The 18,194-nt window shown below is 58.7% G+C and overlaps 1 protein-coding gene across 1 annotated transcript; it reads left to right on the top strand.

Moving 5' to 3' along the window:
- Positions 1–411: 411 nt before the first annotated feature.
- Positions 412–16,006, top strand: NALF2 (NALCN channel auxiliary factor 2). The gene is made up of 3 exons (XM_042825159.1): positions 412–1,170; positions 15,024–15,195; positions 15,349–16,006. The coding sequence occupies exons 1-3, from the start codon at positions 412–414 to the stop codon at positions 15,735–15,737; spliced, it is 1,320 nt and encodes a 439-aa protein (XP_042681093.1). The 3' UTR covers positions 15,738–16,006.
- Positions 16,007–18,194: the final 2,188 nt, after the last annotated feature.

The raw sequence follows: 18,194 nt of genomic DNA on the forward strand, positions 1-18,194 counted from the left end.
CGCGCGGGCGCGCAGGCGCAGGGCTGCGCGGCTCCTCAAGGTGTTGGCGGCGCGGCCGAAGATGGCGACAGACTGAGGGCAATGGGGCCCGGCGGTGGGTGCGGCGGAGGGGCCGGCGGGCTGGCGCAGCCCACGGGGAAGCGGAAAGCCGAGTGAGAGCGGGGCAGGGGCATGCCCCCGCGCGGCGGGCTGGGGCCGGGAGCGGGGCCGGGAGCGGAGCCGGGAGCGGGGCCGAGCCGGCGCCGCCTCCTCCTCCTCCTCCTCCTCCTCCTCCTCCCGCCGCACCATGCCACGGCCGGCGGCGGCCTGTAGGCGCGGGCATGGAGGCGGCGGCGGAGCGGCGGCGGCGCGGCGGCCGCAGGTGACATTGGCGGCAGCGCGGCCGCAGGACCCCCGCGCCGCCCCCGCGGCATGATCCGCGGCGCCTGGATGTACCCCCGCGGGGGCGCCGGCGGCGGGGCGGTGTGCTGCGCGCCGCGCCGCAGCGACAAACCCGTGGCCGACCCCGAGCGGGCGCAGAAATGGCGCCTCTCGCTGGCCTCCCTCCTCTTCTTCACCGTGCTCCTCTCCGACCATCTGTGGCTCTGCGCCGGGGCCAAGCTGCGCGCGCGGGAGCGGAGCGGCGCGGGGAGGCCGCGGGGCCGAACGGCCCGAGCGCTGCAGGAGCCGCCCGCCGGCAGCTGCGAGGCGTTCCTGGGCAACCTGAGCCGCGCGCCGGGCCCCGCGCCGTGCCCCGCAGCCCGCGCGGACCTGGACTCGGCGTGCGCCCGGCTGCACTCCCTGCAGCGCCTGCTGGGCTCCTTCGCCGGCGTGCCGCTGCGCTCGCCGCCCGCCACCGCCCTCTTCTCCTCGCCCTCCTCCAAGAGGAACTTCTTACAGGCGTACTTTAGGAACTTCAACCTCTCCTTTTGTGATACTTACACGATCTGGGACCTGCTGCGGGAAATGGGAGGCCCGGACAGCTTGGATTGCAGCGTGGAGAACCTGATGGTGGATCTGGTGGCGGCGGCGGCGGGCGCGCTGGGCGGGGAGGCGTGCAGCAGCTGCGTGCAGGCCTACCAGCGCCTGGACCAACACGCTCAGGAAAAATACGAGGAGTTCGACCTCTTGCTGGAGAAGTACCTGCAGTCGGACGAGTACTCGGTCAGGTCCTGCATCAGAGACTGCAAGGTAGGAGCGGGGCCCCGCCGCGCTGCCAGGGCTCTCTGCCGTGCGGCTGTGTGAAACGGGCCGGGATCGTGGGGAGGGGGAAGGGGAAGGGATGGGGCACCGGGCAGAGGTCCTAGCCGTGGCAGCATGGGGTGCTGGAGCTCCGGGCCCTCATGTCCCCATACTGGCCCCTAAATCCACGGTGTGGGACTGGATCCTTGGGATGTGACACAGTGCTGAGCATCCCCTTGCACCCACCCACTCTCACACACACACACTGCAGACCTCAGCAACGCATGCAGGTTGAGTAAATCAGGCGTGGGACTTCTCATCTCTGCCTCTGGCCTGCACAGAGCGCTGGGGCAGCGCAGGGCCTTCCCTGTGCACTGCTGTACAGGATGTACGGATGGCAGTGACCTGAGATGAACCACAGAGCAGAGCCCCCTCCCCATGGGCACAGTGGGTGCTCAGACATCTCCCAGCACCTCACCCCCTTGTCCTGGGGGTTGGACTGGTTGGTGTCACCCAGCATCGCCCGCTGCCCCAGCCCAGGATGCATGGTACAGGGGGCCGGGAGGTTAGGGCAGATATCACCAGCCCTGCCTTTGGGGCTGTACCCCAACGTGTGGCCCCATCTCCATGCCCTGCTGCACCCGTAGAAGGTGGCAGAGCCCGAGTCTCGCAGGCATCGCCTTGCTGTCAGCAGAGCAGAGGTCTGCAGGGCAGCCCATTTTCCTAAAGTCATAGCGCTGCTTTCCTAGCATCTCATGGGCTAGATGTTGCTCCTCTTGGGCGTTCCTCTCCCTTCCCCTCCCTTCAGTGCTGTCTCCAGGAAGCTCAGCGGTCCCAGTAATTAACCTGTAGCATCTGGGAGCAGCAGGATTGCCATAGCAAGACACTGTGTGTGTGCGTCACCCCAGAGGGCTGCAGGCACAGCATCCCTGGGAGTGGGATGGGGCTGCCCCTTGCCTGGAGCATGTCAAGGGACACATGGAGCTGCACAGCAGCTCCTGGAGCAGTGTTTTCTCCTGGGGAAGCACAGACCTGCTGGGGGTGGTGCCTTTCATCGAGGGCATGGCCGTGTGGTGCTGCTGGGCTTCTCAGCACCTCCTGCATGGAGCCGTTGTTGGGAGGCAGCTGGTGTTGGCATTCTGGGCTGGTGCCAAGCCAGGTAATTGCAATCTGCTTACTGAACTTCTCCCTGTGGTTTTGCAGCTCCTTAGTACTCCACTTGCACCAAAGGGTTTGGTGTTGCTGCTCCACTCCTGGCAGCAAAGGAGGCAATGTACCTCATGCCACGTGTGTGCCAATGGTGCCCAGTGGGCTCAGCGGAGTGCAGGAGGAGATTGGAGGGATGGAGCAGGCTCTGCAAGGTGCCTGAGTATGCCCAGGGGCATGGGGACGTGGGCAAGCTTGTGTACAAACCGAGCTGGCACCAGTGATTCCACTGGGCAGTTCCTTCACCCAGTGTTATCCCACTGGCATTAAAGGATGGTGAGAAGAGGTTGGCTTTTTAGGAGAGCAGAAGGAGCCTGAACACAATGTATGAGGTGGGGTTTTGGCAGAGCTCCCTACTCCTGCTCCCCAGGATGGACCTCCCTGGTACAGAGACCTCGTGAGCAGTGATCAGAAAGAGAAAATAGACTTTGTCTATGGTAAAGAGGGGTTCTCACTGACTCCAGAGCACTAGAAACAGAGCCTGGCTCGGATGAGTTTTCCTTCGGTGTCCGTGGGCTGAGCATCCTCAATGAGAAAGCAGGAAGCGAGCTTGGGAGATGCAGAGCTGAAGGCAGCTCCCAACTCACCCGCTGTCACACACACTCTCCTCCTTGCAGCATCTGCGAGCACAGCTCTGGGCAGCAACAGGAGGGTGTGAGCAGCACATGCAACCTGTGAGCACTCACCCATGCAAGATGCAGGGAATTTCCCATGCCTGAATTTTGCAATTGCCCACGCAATCTCTCGGCTCTCCCTCTCTTTTCAGCATCTGGTGAGCATCAGGCCGCTTGTTTGAGGTGCTTCTGTCTGCACTGTGTTGCCTGGGGGCTTTCAGCAGTGGAAAGCTCAGCCCTGCCCTCTCTGTATGCGTGGGTCCAGACTCAGTTTGGTGCGTTCTGGCCCTGTTTCCTTGTGGCTCAGCAGGGCTGGGCTGGCAGCACTGCCTGGCGGGACTTTGAAACAGCCAGGCTTTGCAACCCCTTCCCAAGCACTGAATAATATTGCGTTTTCTGATGCTGCTTTTGGCCGTGTGCTGCTGGAGTGAATGCCTGCGTGCAGCAACAGCAGAGAGCTGCTGCCCAGTGGTGGCAGAATGCACGGGTCAGTGACAGCAAAAAGTGAGAGGAGAAAAATATTACAGGGAGGTGGCCAACAATCTGACCCTGCCTCCATTCATACCTTCCTGCTCCACAGCAGGGGCTGGAAGATGGGATGCCAGCAGCTCCATCCTGCTCACCTGTGCGCCCCTCAGCCGCTGTCCCGCTGCAGGGCCAAGTCCTCCCCAGCAGTGATGTCCCCAGGGAGCAGCACAGCTCAGAGAGCAGCACTGGGGAACTGGGAGACAGTGAACCAGCGTGGGGACGTGGGCTGTGCTGCTTTAACTGAAGTGTGGGTGCCGCTCAGACACCTGGAGGCTCCCCGTGTTTTGGGTGAGCGTGTCAGTTCTGCTGCCCTCCTCCTGCTTGTCTCGTACCCTTTGTGGCTGTGGGGCAGGAGGGGCTCTGCGCACACGGTGGCTGTGCTCAGAAGGGCTCTGGCAGCTGGAGACCCACAAGCACGGTGGGTGCTGTGGCCGCATCCCCCTGGAGACGCCCGGGGCACCGGGAGCCTTTGCGCACGCGAGCGATCCGCTCCATCTTTGCAGGATGCAGTGCAGGGGAAATCCCCTGCTGCTTTGAGCCGCCGTCCCGTGGGATCCTTCAGGCTGATTTTTTTCCCCTTGTTTTCTTGTCTTTCTGGATAGACAGAATGCAGCTCTGCCTCTCGCTGAGCTGCCGTGAAATGAGATGTTTGTTGCTTTAAAGGCGGTGGCACTGCGCGTGTGCTGCCCGACGCAGCCAATCGCCGCCCGGAGAGCACTCCGAAAAGCACGCATCCCCACCCTCGTTAGGGCAAATAAAGATCTATGGGATGGAGCCTGGCGAACTAGGGACTCGTTAAGCTGCGAGAAACAAAGCTGCAGAGGGAGAAAGCCTGACAGGCGGGAGCTGCTGGGCGATGCCGGGCAGCCGCCTGGGCAGGACCTGTAGCATCTCAAGGCAGATTAGATTAGCAGGGCTCCTCTGAGTGCGGGGCTGGCACTGCATCACCCTGCAGCCCTGGCTCTGTCCCCATAATTTCCTCATTATCTGCTAGGGAGCAGGACACAGCTTTAACAATCCCCCTCTCCCCTCCAAGGTTTTCAGGCAGTGCAATGAGAGATGGAGTTTGGTCTCCTCAGCCAGGACACGGCGTGGGGATGGCCTGGCTCAGCTGCACTTCTTGCTATTTTCTTGCTCTGGCACGGGGGGTCAGAGTGGAGGGATGGGAGCAGGGGCTGCAGCAGCCACCTGCAGCAGGAGGGGTCTGAGGTGCCCTGAGAGGTGTGCTGACAGCCATGACCCTGGGGAGCTGAAAACAAAAGGAAAAGTGGTGTCTCTTCCCCAGAACTGCTCTTTGCTGGTGACGGCATTACTCACATTTCATGAAGTGAACAAAAAAAAGAATCCCAAATAAGCAGTGGATCAGTGCAGTACTTAAATTGGCAATTTTAGCAGAGGCCATATGTGCGGGCTTAGCCGAGCATGCAGCGCAGCCCTGCACGCCCATCCCCTATAAACAGAGGTAATCTCTTTCAGCCCTGCACCACGATGTGATTAAAAAGAAGGAATCTGAACCAAAGGAGCGTGCAGTTGGCGAGCAGTTGGTGTGCAGTTGCAGCAACCGAGGCACGGTTCATGCACCTCATGCAAGACCTTTGAAAACTCACATCAGAGATGGGCAGGGACTTCTGCAAGTAAAACGGGAGAGGCAGAAAATGAATGGGCTGTCGTGTCGTGCAAAGGGGGCATTTTGTTGGTGGATCCCACAGGGCAGAAAGGAAAAAGGAAAGAAAACCGATCCAAGTTTCTGACCGCAGCCAGACTTTGTGCAGCGACAGCCGGGTTAGCAAATGGTGCATGGGAGGGTGAGAGCTCCGTCTGCATCGGCTGTCACCGGGCAGCTACAAGTGACGCAGGTGCCAGCGCTGCTCCAGTGCCTGCGTGCTGCAGGCGCGTGCCGTGGTGCCGAGCAGCCCTGCGCCTCCAAGCAGGACATGAGGGGCGAGGCTGGAGCAGCTCCCCGAGCCTCCGGCAGCTGGAGGCGATGGCTTTGGAGAGCATCCGGCGTGTGAGCTGCTGCTGGGCTGCGGGCAGCGGGCGGTGAGCTCAGCAGAACGTGCCCCGTGCCGGCAGGCTGCGTGCTGGCGAGCTGCTGGGCTGGAGCGGGGCCACCTCATGCTGGGGCTGTGTGACAGGCAGCAGGACGTGCTGTCGCTGCAGACGAGGGGACCTGGCAGTGTTACGCTGCCTCGTGCAGCCCCGATGCGCTGTGGCACCCCGAGGCACTGCGCCTGGTGCGGGAGCTCTTGGCAGGGCGTGAAGCCCCAAAGGCAGCGGGGCTCCGTGGCGGCGATGCCCGCGGGGTTTTCCTGTGCTGGCAGCAGGCAGGATGCACCTGGGCTGTCACCGGGATGCCATTAGGATGCGGCTCATACGTGGCTCTGCACGGAGGAAGCAGGGCTCCGCTGTCGTTTGAAGGGCAGTGACTAAGGGACAGCGAATCTGTGAATGAGACACGGAGGCTGCTTGGGTGGGAAGGAGCCGACCCTGCCTGCCCGCAGGCCCTGCTGCCCTTCCCCTTCTCTCTTCCCTGGGCTTTTGCCGATGTGGCAGTGGCATCCCCTGGCAGGGTTCGTGCATTGCAGATCTCTGCCCAGTGAGCATCGCGATGCTGCTGGGGAAGGAAGCACCGCCTGCCCCACGCATCCCCGAGGAGGAAGGCACGTGCTTGGCATCACAGCTGACATCTCTGCACGGCAGCCTCTCAGAGCAGCTGGTAAATGGATACTGGGCAGGGGCAGCTAGGAATGGGAAAATGCTGCCAGAACTTGAGTGGGGGGATAAGCCACGGCCTCCAGCTTACATCCCAGCCCTGGGTGCTTTGGGGGATGTCTCCTGCTGGGGAGGTCCTTGCTGTGTCGCTGATGCCACGTGCAGCAGTGCTTTTTTTGTGGATCCCCACCAGTTTGCAGCAACTCCTTGCTGGGCAGCATCAGTGCATGCAATTAACGGGCGGTTCTGCTGCACAGTGATGAAGGTGCTGGAGCTGGTTGTGGTCTTGGCCTCGGTGGCATCTTGCTGGACTTCTCTCCCCAGTGCTCCCTGGGGTGGCACCGCCGTTAATCACAGGAGGTAATGAATCTTCACACGGCGCTGTGCAGTCTGGTTCTCTGCATGTGGGTGGTGTGTGCCTTAAAACCCATCTTGCATCACAGCAAGGGGCACAGCAGTTGGGCCATGCAGGGTGCTCAACACCATCAAGCTCCTGAGCAAGGCCAGGGTGAGCCCAGTGAGCCAAGGAGACCCCTCTATGCCAGAGAGACTTCTCCTGGCTGCAGCCTGCCGTGGGTAATTTGTCGTGTGTGGCACTGAAGTGTCTAGCCCTTATTTTTTTATATCCTATCTAATGTAACAGGATGTTCTCATTATCTGTATAAATGTTTAATCTGCTTTTGAATCCCAGCTGCAGCAGTATCTAATGGGGGTGAATTCCTCAAGCGCTCCTAATAGACGGCGGGCACCCGATTTTTTCCATCTGTCCCGACTCTGCCATCATCATCATCTTCATCTCCATAACTGTCTTTAATCACTTTGTCACTAATCAGCCAGCCAGCAGCGAGGCTGCAGCTCCCCAGCGCTTCCCCAGCAGCTGCAGCAGGGAGAGCTGCTCAGGGAGGCAGCGGCTGTGCACCGGGGTAACTTCATTGCACGTCTGGGCCTTGCTGTGACGTTGGTCTGTTTGTCCCTGGAGTCGGGCTTTGTGGATGGTTGTTGTCAATAGGCACGGTGCCTGCTGGATGCCAGGGTCTGTGCCCAGGTGCCCAAGTGGTGGGGAATCCCAGTGAGGATCAGCGGGCTCCTGCGTGTGCCCCGGTGTGTCAGTGCTGATCAGCTGCGGGGCTCCAAGGAGGGGGGATGCAGTGATGTCCCCCCCCAGGTGACGGTGCAGATGTGCCCAGGGAGCAGTGGTTTGGTTGGGGAGCACTGCAGCATTCAGCACACCTGGTGCACGCAGTGCCATCCATCCCAGTGTTCCCATCCCTCCATCCCTACAGCCCTGATGATGCCCCGTCTTGGCTCCAGACAGCCCAGTCCCCACTCGCTGGCCGCCAGCTGCACATCCCCGCCTGCTGCCCACCTCCATCCCCTTCCCACACATACCTTCACGCTCCCCAGGCCGCGCTGCCTTGCTGCCCCTCTCCCCTCTCAAGCCTGGCCAAACTCCTTCTAAAAGGGGACAGAAAGCAGCTGCCAGGATTTACGGCCGCCCCTCTTGCTGAGTGGGAGCGCTGCTGCCTTCTGCCTTTGCTCTCGGGTTCATGTGCATCTGAAGTTTCTCAGGACAGCGCCTGTCTGCTCCCCGCGTCCTGCAGCACAATGGGGCCTGCTTCTATAAGACTCAGTGTGCATTTTGTTTGCGTTCAATACATTTGTTTTACAGCACTGCCTGCAGGCAGCCCACCAAGACTGGGGCCACTTTGTCCCAGACGCTGCCCGAGCGTGGGCAGAGGGGACAGAGCTGGCTGCGGGCACCAAGCGCTCCGCCGGCATCACAGAGGCATGGCACAGACTGGGGTCTGCACTCTCAGGAGCTCTTCCACCCCATCGAGTCCCCACTGGGAGGAAGGACACGTCTACCCCAAGGTGGCATTGAGTAATTAAATGGCAATGTTGTTTCGTGGCAGTCAGAGTGGTCTGAAAAAGCGGGGTGGTATCAAAAGCAGAGGCACATGGCCAGACCCTGGCACCGTGGCAAGGCTGCTCTGGGCAAACTGGGGGCTGTGGTGGAGGAGCAGTGTTCTGAGGTCCCACGCTGCCTGGTTCCTGCACTGGGCTGCCCGCTGTCAGTGCAGGGGCTGCTGCCTCTCCCATCATCCAGTGGTGATGTTAAGGAGCCGTACCGTAAGGTTGAGGTACCCAGGGCTGTGTCCCCAAAGTGCACACCCAGCCTCATTCCCAGGGGATGCTTCCTGTTCTGAGACAGACTACAAATAAGAGTGATCCCTCATTTGCTGGGATGAGCGTGGGCTGACGTGCCTCTCTGTGCTCGGTTCGTTGGTGCTGAGCTGGGGCTGAGCCAAGGGGATTTCAGCACTGCCCTGCAAGGGATGCATCCTGCAGCATCAGTGCCACGTATGGCCCCAGGTCCGTCCTTCTCATGTCTTTCTCTTTGGGTGAACCAGACAACCTAAGCCCCACGTTTTCCCCTTTCCCAGCATCCCCACAACGGTTAAATGCGTGCATGCATGTGCAGAGATCCAGGGGTTGCTATTCCCCTGTCCACGTGTCTGCATCTGATCTGCGGTGCGGAGAGAGGATTTCTCTGAGCAGTGGAGGTGCATGGAGGTCGTGCTGAAAAGCTGCTTTCTTTGAGTTTTGAAAGAGATGAGCTCAGGGGGCCACTTGTGTCTCTGGCTTGCTCTGAGGAGGGTTTCTTACTAGGGAGGCTGTATCATCTATAAAAGAAAGGGCTTTATGCTAGCTTCTTTATTCCAAGAACTGGGCATTCAAGTGAAGATGTTAAAAGCGTGTTTCTTCCTGCAGTCACGAAGGTCAGCAGTGCTGGGAGCAGACTGACAGTGCTGTGGGGTAATCCTGGGGTGGTGAAGCCGGGGTGAGGTCTGCTCCTGGGGTGCGGATGGCTCTCCTTCATGGTGCCGCCGCCCTGGATGAGACGGAGGATGCTTGGCTCCAGCACTGTCAGCACCAGGCACGGGAAAACACCATTAAAACCAGCATGAAGAAAAAAAAGAAATTGCACAAAGTTGTGTTTTTAGTTCCCCCCCTCCCACCCCAAAGCAAAGCTTGTGAATGTGGCAGAGCCAGGCTAACGCGGCCACGGCACAGCTCCGGGAATATCAAAGTTACCGAAAAAACAGCTGTTCCCGATATGATGTGAGCACAGCCTATAGCAGGGCTAATGAGAAAAAAATACAACGCTGCTTAAAAAGCTCGACATCGTTAATGTCAGAATTGCAGGCAGCGGTAATTGAATACAGCGCTAATTGGACGTTGCAGGCTGTGTTTGTGACTCCTGGCCGGCCGCTAGCGAGCATTCCCTTAATCCTCTGCCATCCAGGGGGCTCTTCTCTCCCCCTGCCGAGCCCTGCTTCCCCTGCTGCAGCCTGATGTGCCAGAGCTTGGAGAGGTGCCCAAGCGGCTCATTAGCAGTACTCATTTCCCTGTGTCCAAGATTAATGAGGCGCAGCCACTCCAGATGCTCATGGCAGGCCGTGGTGGAAAGGCGAGTGCTGAGAGCGGCTCCTCCAGCACGGGCAGCTCCATCTTCAGGATGGGGACGTGGGGCACCGCAGGCACGACCTGCTGGCTCTGGGTGCAGTGGCACTGCTGCTGTTTTTGTGGCCCCAGAGACAGACAGCTGCCATGAGCTCAGTGGCACCAGCAGTGAGGAGGAGGAGGAGGAAGGGCACGAGCGCAGAGCAGCGTGCAGAGCAGATCCACCCCAGCGCTCCTGGATTGTTCTGCAGAGCTGACCTCGGTGCCTTCTCCCAGCACTGCCCAATATTACTGTGATTAAGTGCTGCTCTGAGCAGCTTTGCCAAGCTCTAAACTCACGCGTGGTTTCTCCAAGCCCCCAATTTGCCTGCAGCTGGCAGAACAGCTGATTGCAGCCACTCCGTGCCCGCCTCCTGTGCAGCAGGAGGGCAGCACCCTGCTCACCTGCACAGGGACACACTGCCTTGCTCAGGCACAGCGATGGCAGCAGGTCTGCCTTGTACTTTGCAGGGCAAGATAGATTTGCAGACAGATTTCCTGCTTTTTTCCCTGCCCTCGTTGTCTCCCTCCCCTTCGGTCTGCAAATCCCTGTGTGGAGAAGCAGATTTTGAGCCACAAGCAGAATTTCCCAGGGCTCATCTCCAGCTCCGTGTCCTGCTCTGGTGGGAGAGCAGCTGCTTGTCGGGTTAATTACAGCCATTATCCGGGTTTGTGCCAGGGATGCTCCTCCATCCCTGCGTTCGTCCTCCCAAACGTAGCTGGGATAGTCCAACAGCCCTCACTGCTGTTGGCAAAACATTGACATCAAAACCTATCAGATTACTTCAGAAAAAACAAACGAACCATTATCTGGTTTTGCGTGGCAATTCTCAGGGAAAGGCTGTCTTTTGGGGGGGTTCTTGTGCACCTCCAGGATTCGAGTGCAGGCAGGTAAGCTCACCTTCCTCATTGCCTATAAATGGGGCGTAGGATGCTTGCCCCTTTCCTCAGCAGCAGAGCTCCGTGTCCTTTCATGGTCATCCAGGCAGTGCTTTGAACTTCTGGGACACCAGATCGCTTGTATTCACTTGGATGGGCTGGAGATCGGCCGAAAGCAAAAGCAGAATGGAAGAAACACCCACCACAGCCCAACTTGCTACCTACAGAAACGAGAGGACAGGGAAAAATGGGCGAGCTCTCCGTGGTGAGTCAAGCAGAGAATAAATCTCCACCTGTCCTAAATTCTCACAAGTCTATTAGAAGAGCAAGAGGAAGCAGGCTGCATGAGATAAGCCCAGAGGTATCGAAAGCTGCTGAAAACCTGAGCTGAAAGCTCAGTGCTTAGCGCAGGGAGCCGTGGCTGTGACAGAAAGATGCTGGAGCCTTCTTGTTGGCATGCACTGAGTCCTGGAAATGCCCAACGCTCAGCCTGGCTGGAGGTAGAGATCAGCCTGGCTGATCCCACGTGCATCCCGCATGGACCTCACACATCCCTCAGCTCTCCTCAGCCCACCGGTGTGCCCCTGGGTGACTCGTGGCTATGTGGAGGCTGGAGGATGGTCTGGAGGAGACCATGGGTTTGAGTGGAGCTGCTTTTCCTTCTCTCCTAGCATGGTCATGGCTGGGGCAGTGCTACTTAGGGGGCAGTGTGGTCGGTGGGTCCTGCCTGCTCACAGCTGGGGTGGTCACTGCTTCTGAGCAGCAGTACAGGAAAGAGACACGGATGATGAAAGGGAGGGAAGAAATGTGACAGTAAATCAGTCAGGCTCGCCTAAGTTATGACTAAACGGGGAGCGTGATACATCTGCAAATATTAGAAATGTGTAAACACAGAGCAGGGAGAGGGATGATTTATGGGATGATTGAAGGGAATGAACTTTTGGATGGGAAAATGTAGGTCAAGTAGCGAGGAGAACTTGCAGGCATCGAGATAACTGCCTGCAGCAGGAGCAGCTCCTCCTCAGCAGTGGGGCTAAATGCCATGGGAGCAGTGGGGACCCCCCAGGGGATGGCAGCAGGGTGATGTGGTCCTCCCAGAGCAGAGCAGGCCGCGTGTGGGCCGTGCACTGCATGTGCAGTTTGGTCCCTTTCCTGTTCCTGCACCATATGGGGGTGGAGGCGATGGTTTGCTGCTGTGTGCACGGCTGGCGAACGCTGCAGCAGGATCTCAGCGTAACGCAGCGTGCTGGATATGAGCTGTGCTCGTCACCTATTTGCTGTTTGTTATTTGTAACCATGGAGCGTGGAAGGGAGTGTGCAAGAGAGGCTTCAGTGGCTTTCTGTGCTGTGTTGTTGGCAGGCTGGCTTCAGGGGAAAAGCCCAAAAGATCGCTCACAAAAAGCAAGTGGTGAGTTGTCTGGCAGCGGATCTGTGCTTTTAGTCCTGGCGTCTCAGGCTTTATCTGCTGTCTTCCAAGCTCACTTTTCATAGAATCATACAGTCATAGAATGGCCTGGGATGAAAAGGACCACAGTGACCATTCTGATTCCAACCCCCCACTGTGTGCAGGGTCAACAACCAGCAGAGGAGGTTGCCACATCCAGCCTGGCCTCGAATGCCTGCAGGGATGGGGCATCCACAGCCTCCTTGGGCAACCTGTGAACAGTGCCTCACCACCTTCTTTTGCCCTGAGACATCTCATGAGCTTTACCTAACAGTATGGGAACTGCTGAATCATGGCCTGAACCTCGGATTGAGCACCTGAGGTGAGCCATGAGTCAGCCCTGGGAGCACAGGTGAAGGCAATCTGTGCTACTGGAAGGGGTGGAGCCTGGCTGCACCTCTCCTGGACCCCATTTAAGAGCTGACTGCCAGTGGGGAAGGATCTCTGCTGGAGATTGCTCCTCTTGGAGTCTTCTCAGTGAGCTCAGGACATGGGTAAGCTTTCCATCCATTCTTCTTTAGTATGATAACATGTTTAGCATGACTTTCTTGTACATTTCTTAATTGTAACATCCATATATTCATACATCATGCACTAACACACTCTATGTGCAGCTCGGCTGCTCATGGTGCAGTCAGCGCATCCTGTTTGTAACCCCAGAAAGGCTGTGGCTTTTAGGAGAACTCGTCCCACCCAACTTCAGCCATTTGGAGCATTTGATCTATGCTGGCTGTCAGGCACCAAGCCCTGCAGCTGCCCAGCACTCAGCCTGGCTGGATGTAGTGTGGGGCACTGAGCGCCTGGCCGGCCCCACGTGCGTCCCCACAGGCATCACACATCCCTCAGCTGCTCCCCAGCCCACCTGGGTGGCTCATCCTCAGCAGGGAAGGAGCAGCACCTCCTATACGTGCAGCCCAAGCCCCTACCTCAGAGAACAGCCGCAATAACGAGTTTATTTTAGAAGGTCAGAAATCAAGTCCCAAGCGCCTAACAGACCGAAACGCTTTGACTGGGACGGTTCTGTGGCAGGGGATGCATTTCATAAGGCTGCTGCTCTCGCTGCCTTTTCTTCCTGTTGCTCTGACAGCCCGACCGATGCCCGCTGCCCCCGGTTCCCCGGACTCGCCCGCTCCGTGCCCGCGGAGCGCAGTGCGTGCCGCCCGTGCCCCCTAACGGGGAAAAGGGGAACGCGCCCGGCCGGGCTGCACGGCGCCGAGCCGTCGGCGGGACGGAGCGCCGGAATCGCGCATCTGATGCGGACTGCGTGCCCGCCTGCACCCACACGTCAAGGCTGTGGGGCAGAAGTGGGGACTTGCCGAGCTGCAGGGTCGTAGGGTGGCTTAGATTGGACCTTACGGATCATCTGTCTCGTCCTGTCCTGTCTGGCCAGTGGATGCTTTCTCCCGTTCTCCTTCCTGCCTCATTTAACATATCGTTACCTGCCGAAATGCTTAACGGTCTGCTGTGTCTCGCCGAGGTCGCACTGAAGCAGTGCTGGGCACTCCTTTCTCTGAGCAGAACCCACGTGCCTGCTGAGCACCGCGGGGCAGCTCAGTGCGATGTGCTTCCCTGGGCCTCGTCCTCCCGGCTCCCTGCTGCCCAGTGCCAGCCCTGAGTCTGGTTATCCTTACCTGCAGTCCTATAATAGCTTATCTGCAGCCTTACAGAACCCAGTCTGCAGCCCTTTAAGTCCATGTCTGAGCCATGGAGAAGGAGGATCAGGAGAAGGAGGAGGCGGTGGGGTTGGGGACGGGCTCACTGCCCATCTCCCCTCCTCCTCGGCCCCAGAGAATGAGCTCAGGCAGATGCAGATCCAGAAGCAGAGCTCTGAGCTCTCCCTCCTGGCCGTGTCCTCGTGGGCTGATTACAGCCAGTCCCTCCTCTGGAGCTGTTCCACTTTGTCTAAATAATTAACATCCAGAGGGCCAGAGAGAAAAAGCAGGGCTGCAGCTGGAGCTCCACTTCCCAGCTGAAGCCCTGGCCACAGGGCTATTGCCTGCTCCATGTATTGCGTCCTGGCCCCCAGTAAATTTGTTCTGATGAAAGTTTCAGCAAAGCACGCTTCCATGAAAATTCTAGTTTTCATGAATTGGCATTTTCCAGGAAAAAAAAAAAGGGGGGGGGGGAGAGGGGGGTGAAAAGCAATAGAAAGAACTTGCCAAGAATTTCCCAACCAGCATTAATCCTGAGACATTACTATGGTCCAAACAGACAATGATAAGGATCTATGGAAAACATGGGGAAACAAAGAAGAGATGTTTTTAAAGCCTCCAGAAAATAAAAATCCAGCTGGAAGGAGGGGCATGGGGTTTATCCCAGCACACTCAGGAGGGAGATTCATTCCCTTTGAATGGCGGGGAGCCCTTCTAGTTGGTTTCAAAGGAAGTTGGATGTGGTCATTAATGTGACCTTCATTTTGTTGCTAAATGATACGTTTGTGGATGAGCTGGAAATGCTGGGGAGGTGCAGCCTGAGGAACCTCACTGCTCAGAGCTCTTCTCCAGCGCAGATGGGCTCTTCCCCCCCGTGCCCAGTGCCTGGGAGATGTGGGGCTGAGCTCTGCACTGTGGCCATAGGGCTGTGCCCGGCCCCACGTCTCTGCAGCTACAGCAGGCACTGAGGTGGGGAGGTGGGCACGGTCTGTGAGTGGCTTTTCCAGCAGGCAGAGAACTCGGAGATGCCCAAAAGATGGGCGGCTCCACGGGGAGGGCACCAGCAGCTCGGCACATCCCTGCCCATCCGTGGCTGGTGCCGTGTGGTTGGTTCACTTGTGTGGTGATTTTTATTTCATTAGATGAGCTCTGCATCCTCTCAAGTTCTCCTTTAGTTGGTGGTTAGCTCAGTAAGCAGCCCAGACGTGCCGACAAGAACTTCCAAGTGAGATTGGGGCCCTCTTCCTGCTAACCCAGCTCTCTGCATCTCTGGGGCTGCCGGGTGCTGGGGAGTGAAGTGTCCTTCTTGGTGACTTTCTCTAGGCTGTCTACAAGGCCTGGCTGTGCTCCGAGTATTTCAACGTGACGCAACAACAGTGCCGACACCGGATCCCATGCAAGCAATACTGCCTGGAGGTGCAGACCAGGTGCCCGTTTGTGTTACCGGACAACGACGAGCTGATCTATGGAGGCTTGCCTGGCTTCATCTGCACGGGTAAGAACAGCGGGGCTGCGAGGGATGGAGGTGCACCTCACAGGGGTGCCCGTAGAGCTTTATGGTCTTGAAGTCTCTATGGGAGGGAGGGAGGAGGAGGTTCCTGGGCTGGGTCCCCTCCGTGCCACCTCACTGACCCCGGTCTTCCCGCAGGGCTGCTGGAGAGCCAGCTGCCCGAGGAGGAGGCCAAGTGCTGCGAGGTGCAATGGGACTCCTGCGACCACCCCCCGGACAGCAGCTCCGACACATCCCCCAAATCCACGGCGTCAGAGTCGCTCCATTACCACCGCCACGACCCCCACCTCCATCACCAGCGGCAGAACCACTACCATCTCTACCACCACCACCAGTACCACCACTCCCCGTCCTTGCTGCCGGTCTCCGCAGGGTCTCGCCTGGGCAGCAGCAGGATCCGGCTGTGCGTGCTGGTTCTGATGCTCCTCCACACCATGGTGTCTTTCTCGAGCGTGCACGGCGGCGGCGGGGGGCTCGGCCCAGAGACCCTGCCCTCCTTGGATGAGAGCGTGGCGCGGGACGAGTGATGCGGAAGGCAGAGCCGACCTCCGAGAGGAAACGCCAGATCTTTTTCCACGAAAGGGGGCACATGCTATTCCTCCAATGGGAGGCACGGGATCGGGGGTGACGCACACAGACACACCCCCACACATTACCCCCAAGAGCTGCTCGCCGCGGGGCATCCCCGTGATGAAGAGTCTCTAATGCGCACAGGGCTGCGGGACTCGGCGGTGAGAAGGGTTCAGTCAGCAGCAGCCAGGTGGCTCGGCGTGGGGCGGGATGGGGAGCGGAGGGGGTGGGACCCCTCGGGAGGTGGCCCCATGGGTACCACATGTGCCTTGGGTACCCACCAGCTATGTGCCAGGAGCGTGGAAATCAGCCTAACCCCCGTTTCTCTTCTGTCTATAAAGCCCAGCACCCCGTGGTCCCAAATGGGTGGGAGGGTATGGAGACAGCATCTCTCCGCAACCCTCCTCTTCCCGTCCCTGGGGAAAACCCAACAAGGCAAGGCAGTCCCTACACGGCCTGGCCGGGCTCCTTCTGCTGCTGGTGGTGCTGGCGGGGCTGGAGGATGCTGCCCTATGGTGCTGGTGGGGTCGGGGGGGCAGGAGGATGCTGCGCTGTGGTGCTGGGGGGATTGGTGTCGCTCGGCCCGGCGCTCCCTGCTTTGCAACATGATGGTTCCATTTACCATCTCTTGCTTGCTTTCCCCATGGGAGAGGCTGCTCTCGGGAAGGCGTTAGGGAGACGTGGTGAAGCTGAGGGTGTCTTCAGCTTGCAGTGGGATCAAGGCTGGTAACAATTGGATGAAAGGCTTCAGAGGGCATCCTTCCATGCTTCGCGGCCACAAATCATCTACTGGATGGCAGAAGGACTGGGTGAAGGGCTGGAGAAATCTGGCTGGTAGGGATGGTCTCCCACACAGAGCAGAGGCGCTAATAAGGCCCAGCTGGAGAAGGGAGTTCTCCCAAATGCTTTTTATCAATAGTTGCCCCCAGATCAGAGAACATTGAGGAGCCCACCCGGGGCAGCGGCGCTCGCTCAGGCAAGGTGCAGCCTCAGTCAATGCAGACTTTTTATACCTGAGTTCAGCATTTCTGGGCCCCAAACAGACACCAGGTCCCTCCCTGCCACGAAGCTCCCAAATTCTCCATCCGCCCACAGGGCTCTGCAGGCAGCATGGAGGAGGTAGGGAAGCAGGCTGCAGACTGCTGCAGGGTGCTGCGGTCACAGCGCGGGTGCACACCTGCTGCTTCCATCCCTGCCCCTTCAGGTCAGCTCAGGGTGGGGTCAGGGTGGCCCTGGTGAAGGCATGAGGATTGTCCTGCTGTGCCCAGACCTGTGCCAGGGCCCTGTGGAGCAGTGGGGAGGTTCAGGGCGGTGAGCATTTCTGGTTCCTGGTCTGGCGAGGTGAAGCAAAGCCCCATGCACAGTGCTGCTTCTGATCTGGAGGAGGGCAGCACCAGGAACCTTGCAGGAAAGGCTGCTCCCGATGTTTCCAGCCCATTCACAGACCAAAGAGGCTCTGAAAAGCAGCTGAATGTGTGACTTGTGCTTCGACTCGAACCTCAGAGCTCTGGGGAGATGTTTACACACTACCAGTTACCTGTTACCAAAGTCCTGAGGATGCAGAGCCCATGGACTTGATGTGCAGGGCTGTCGGGCAGGAAAGCTCACGCTTGTGGGAGGTGCAGAGCGTTTCCCAAGCAGATTCTATTACGGATGGCACCCAGGATGGATAGGCAGGGAGATTCTTGTTTGAATATTCACGGCAGCATCCCTGTATTTGCAGTCTGGTTTACACCAAGCTGGGAACTCACATATGCAGCAGCTCAGCAAACAGGAGTGGGGCCGCTCCGTTCGCTGCGGCACCGCGGCGTTGTGGCGAAAAGCGAAGGCACTCAGCAAGAGCGAAGGAAGGAGAGCAGCCGCGTCCCTTTCCTTCTTAAGGAAATGAGATTCTTCATGTACTGCCAAGAGTGAAGCTGATTCCAGGCGCCTCTCCCCAAGATAGGCTGTGTCCAATCTGGGAGAAAGCGTGGCCCCGCGCGGTGCGTCAGCGTGCGGCCCTGACTCAGCTCTGCTCTTTCTCTGCCTGCAGCCTGCTGGGGGTGCTGGGCCTCTGCCCCACGGCTACACAGAGTGACAGCAGCGGGGACAGCTTGGGGATGCTGCATTTGGGTGCGGGGATGGGGATCCCAGGCAGGGAGCAGCCAGCTCAGGGTGCTGCTGTGAGGGGCCGTGGCATTACCTAGTGTGACTGAGGAAAGTGCTGAGTCTTCACAGAGCGGGGCTGTTGGAAGGAGTTCTTTTATTTAGCAAGTCTGGGCTGCTGTCAATAAGTTCTGTGGTTTTCGGGCACCATATGCTGTATTCAACGCTTTGCCAATGGCGTTAAACAAATCCAGACGTGGCTGTTTGAGGAGCGGGACGGAGCAGCTGGGAGCGGTGCGTGGCGCAGTCTGACACTGTAGGGCCAGCAG

Source organism: Centrocercus urophasianus, unplaced genomic scaffold (assembly GCF_019232065.1).
Source record: "Centrocercus urophasianus isolate 14NV4802_14NV808 unplaced genomic scaffold, USGS_Curo_1.0 seq_24, whole genome shotgun sequence".
NCBI classification, from domain to species: Eukaryota; Metazoa; Chordata; class Aves; order Galliformes; family Phasianidae; genus Centrocercus; species Centrocercus urophasianus.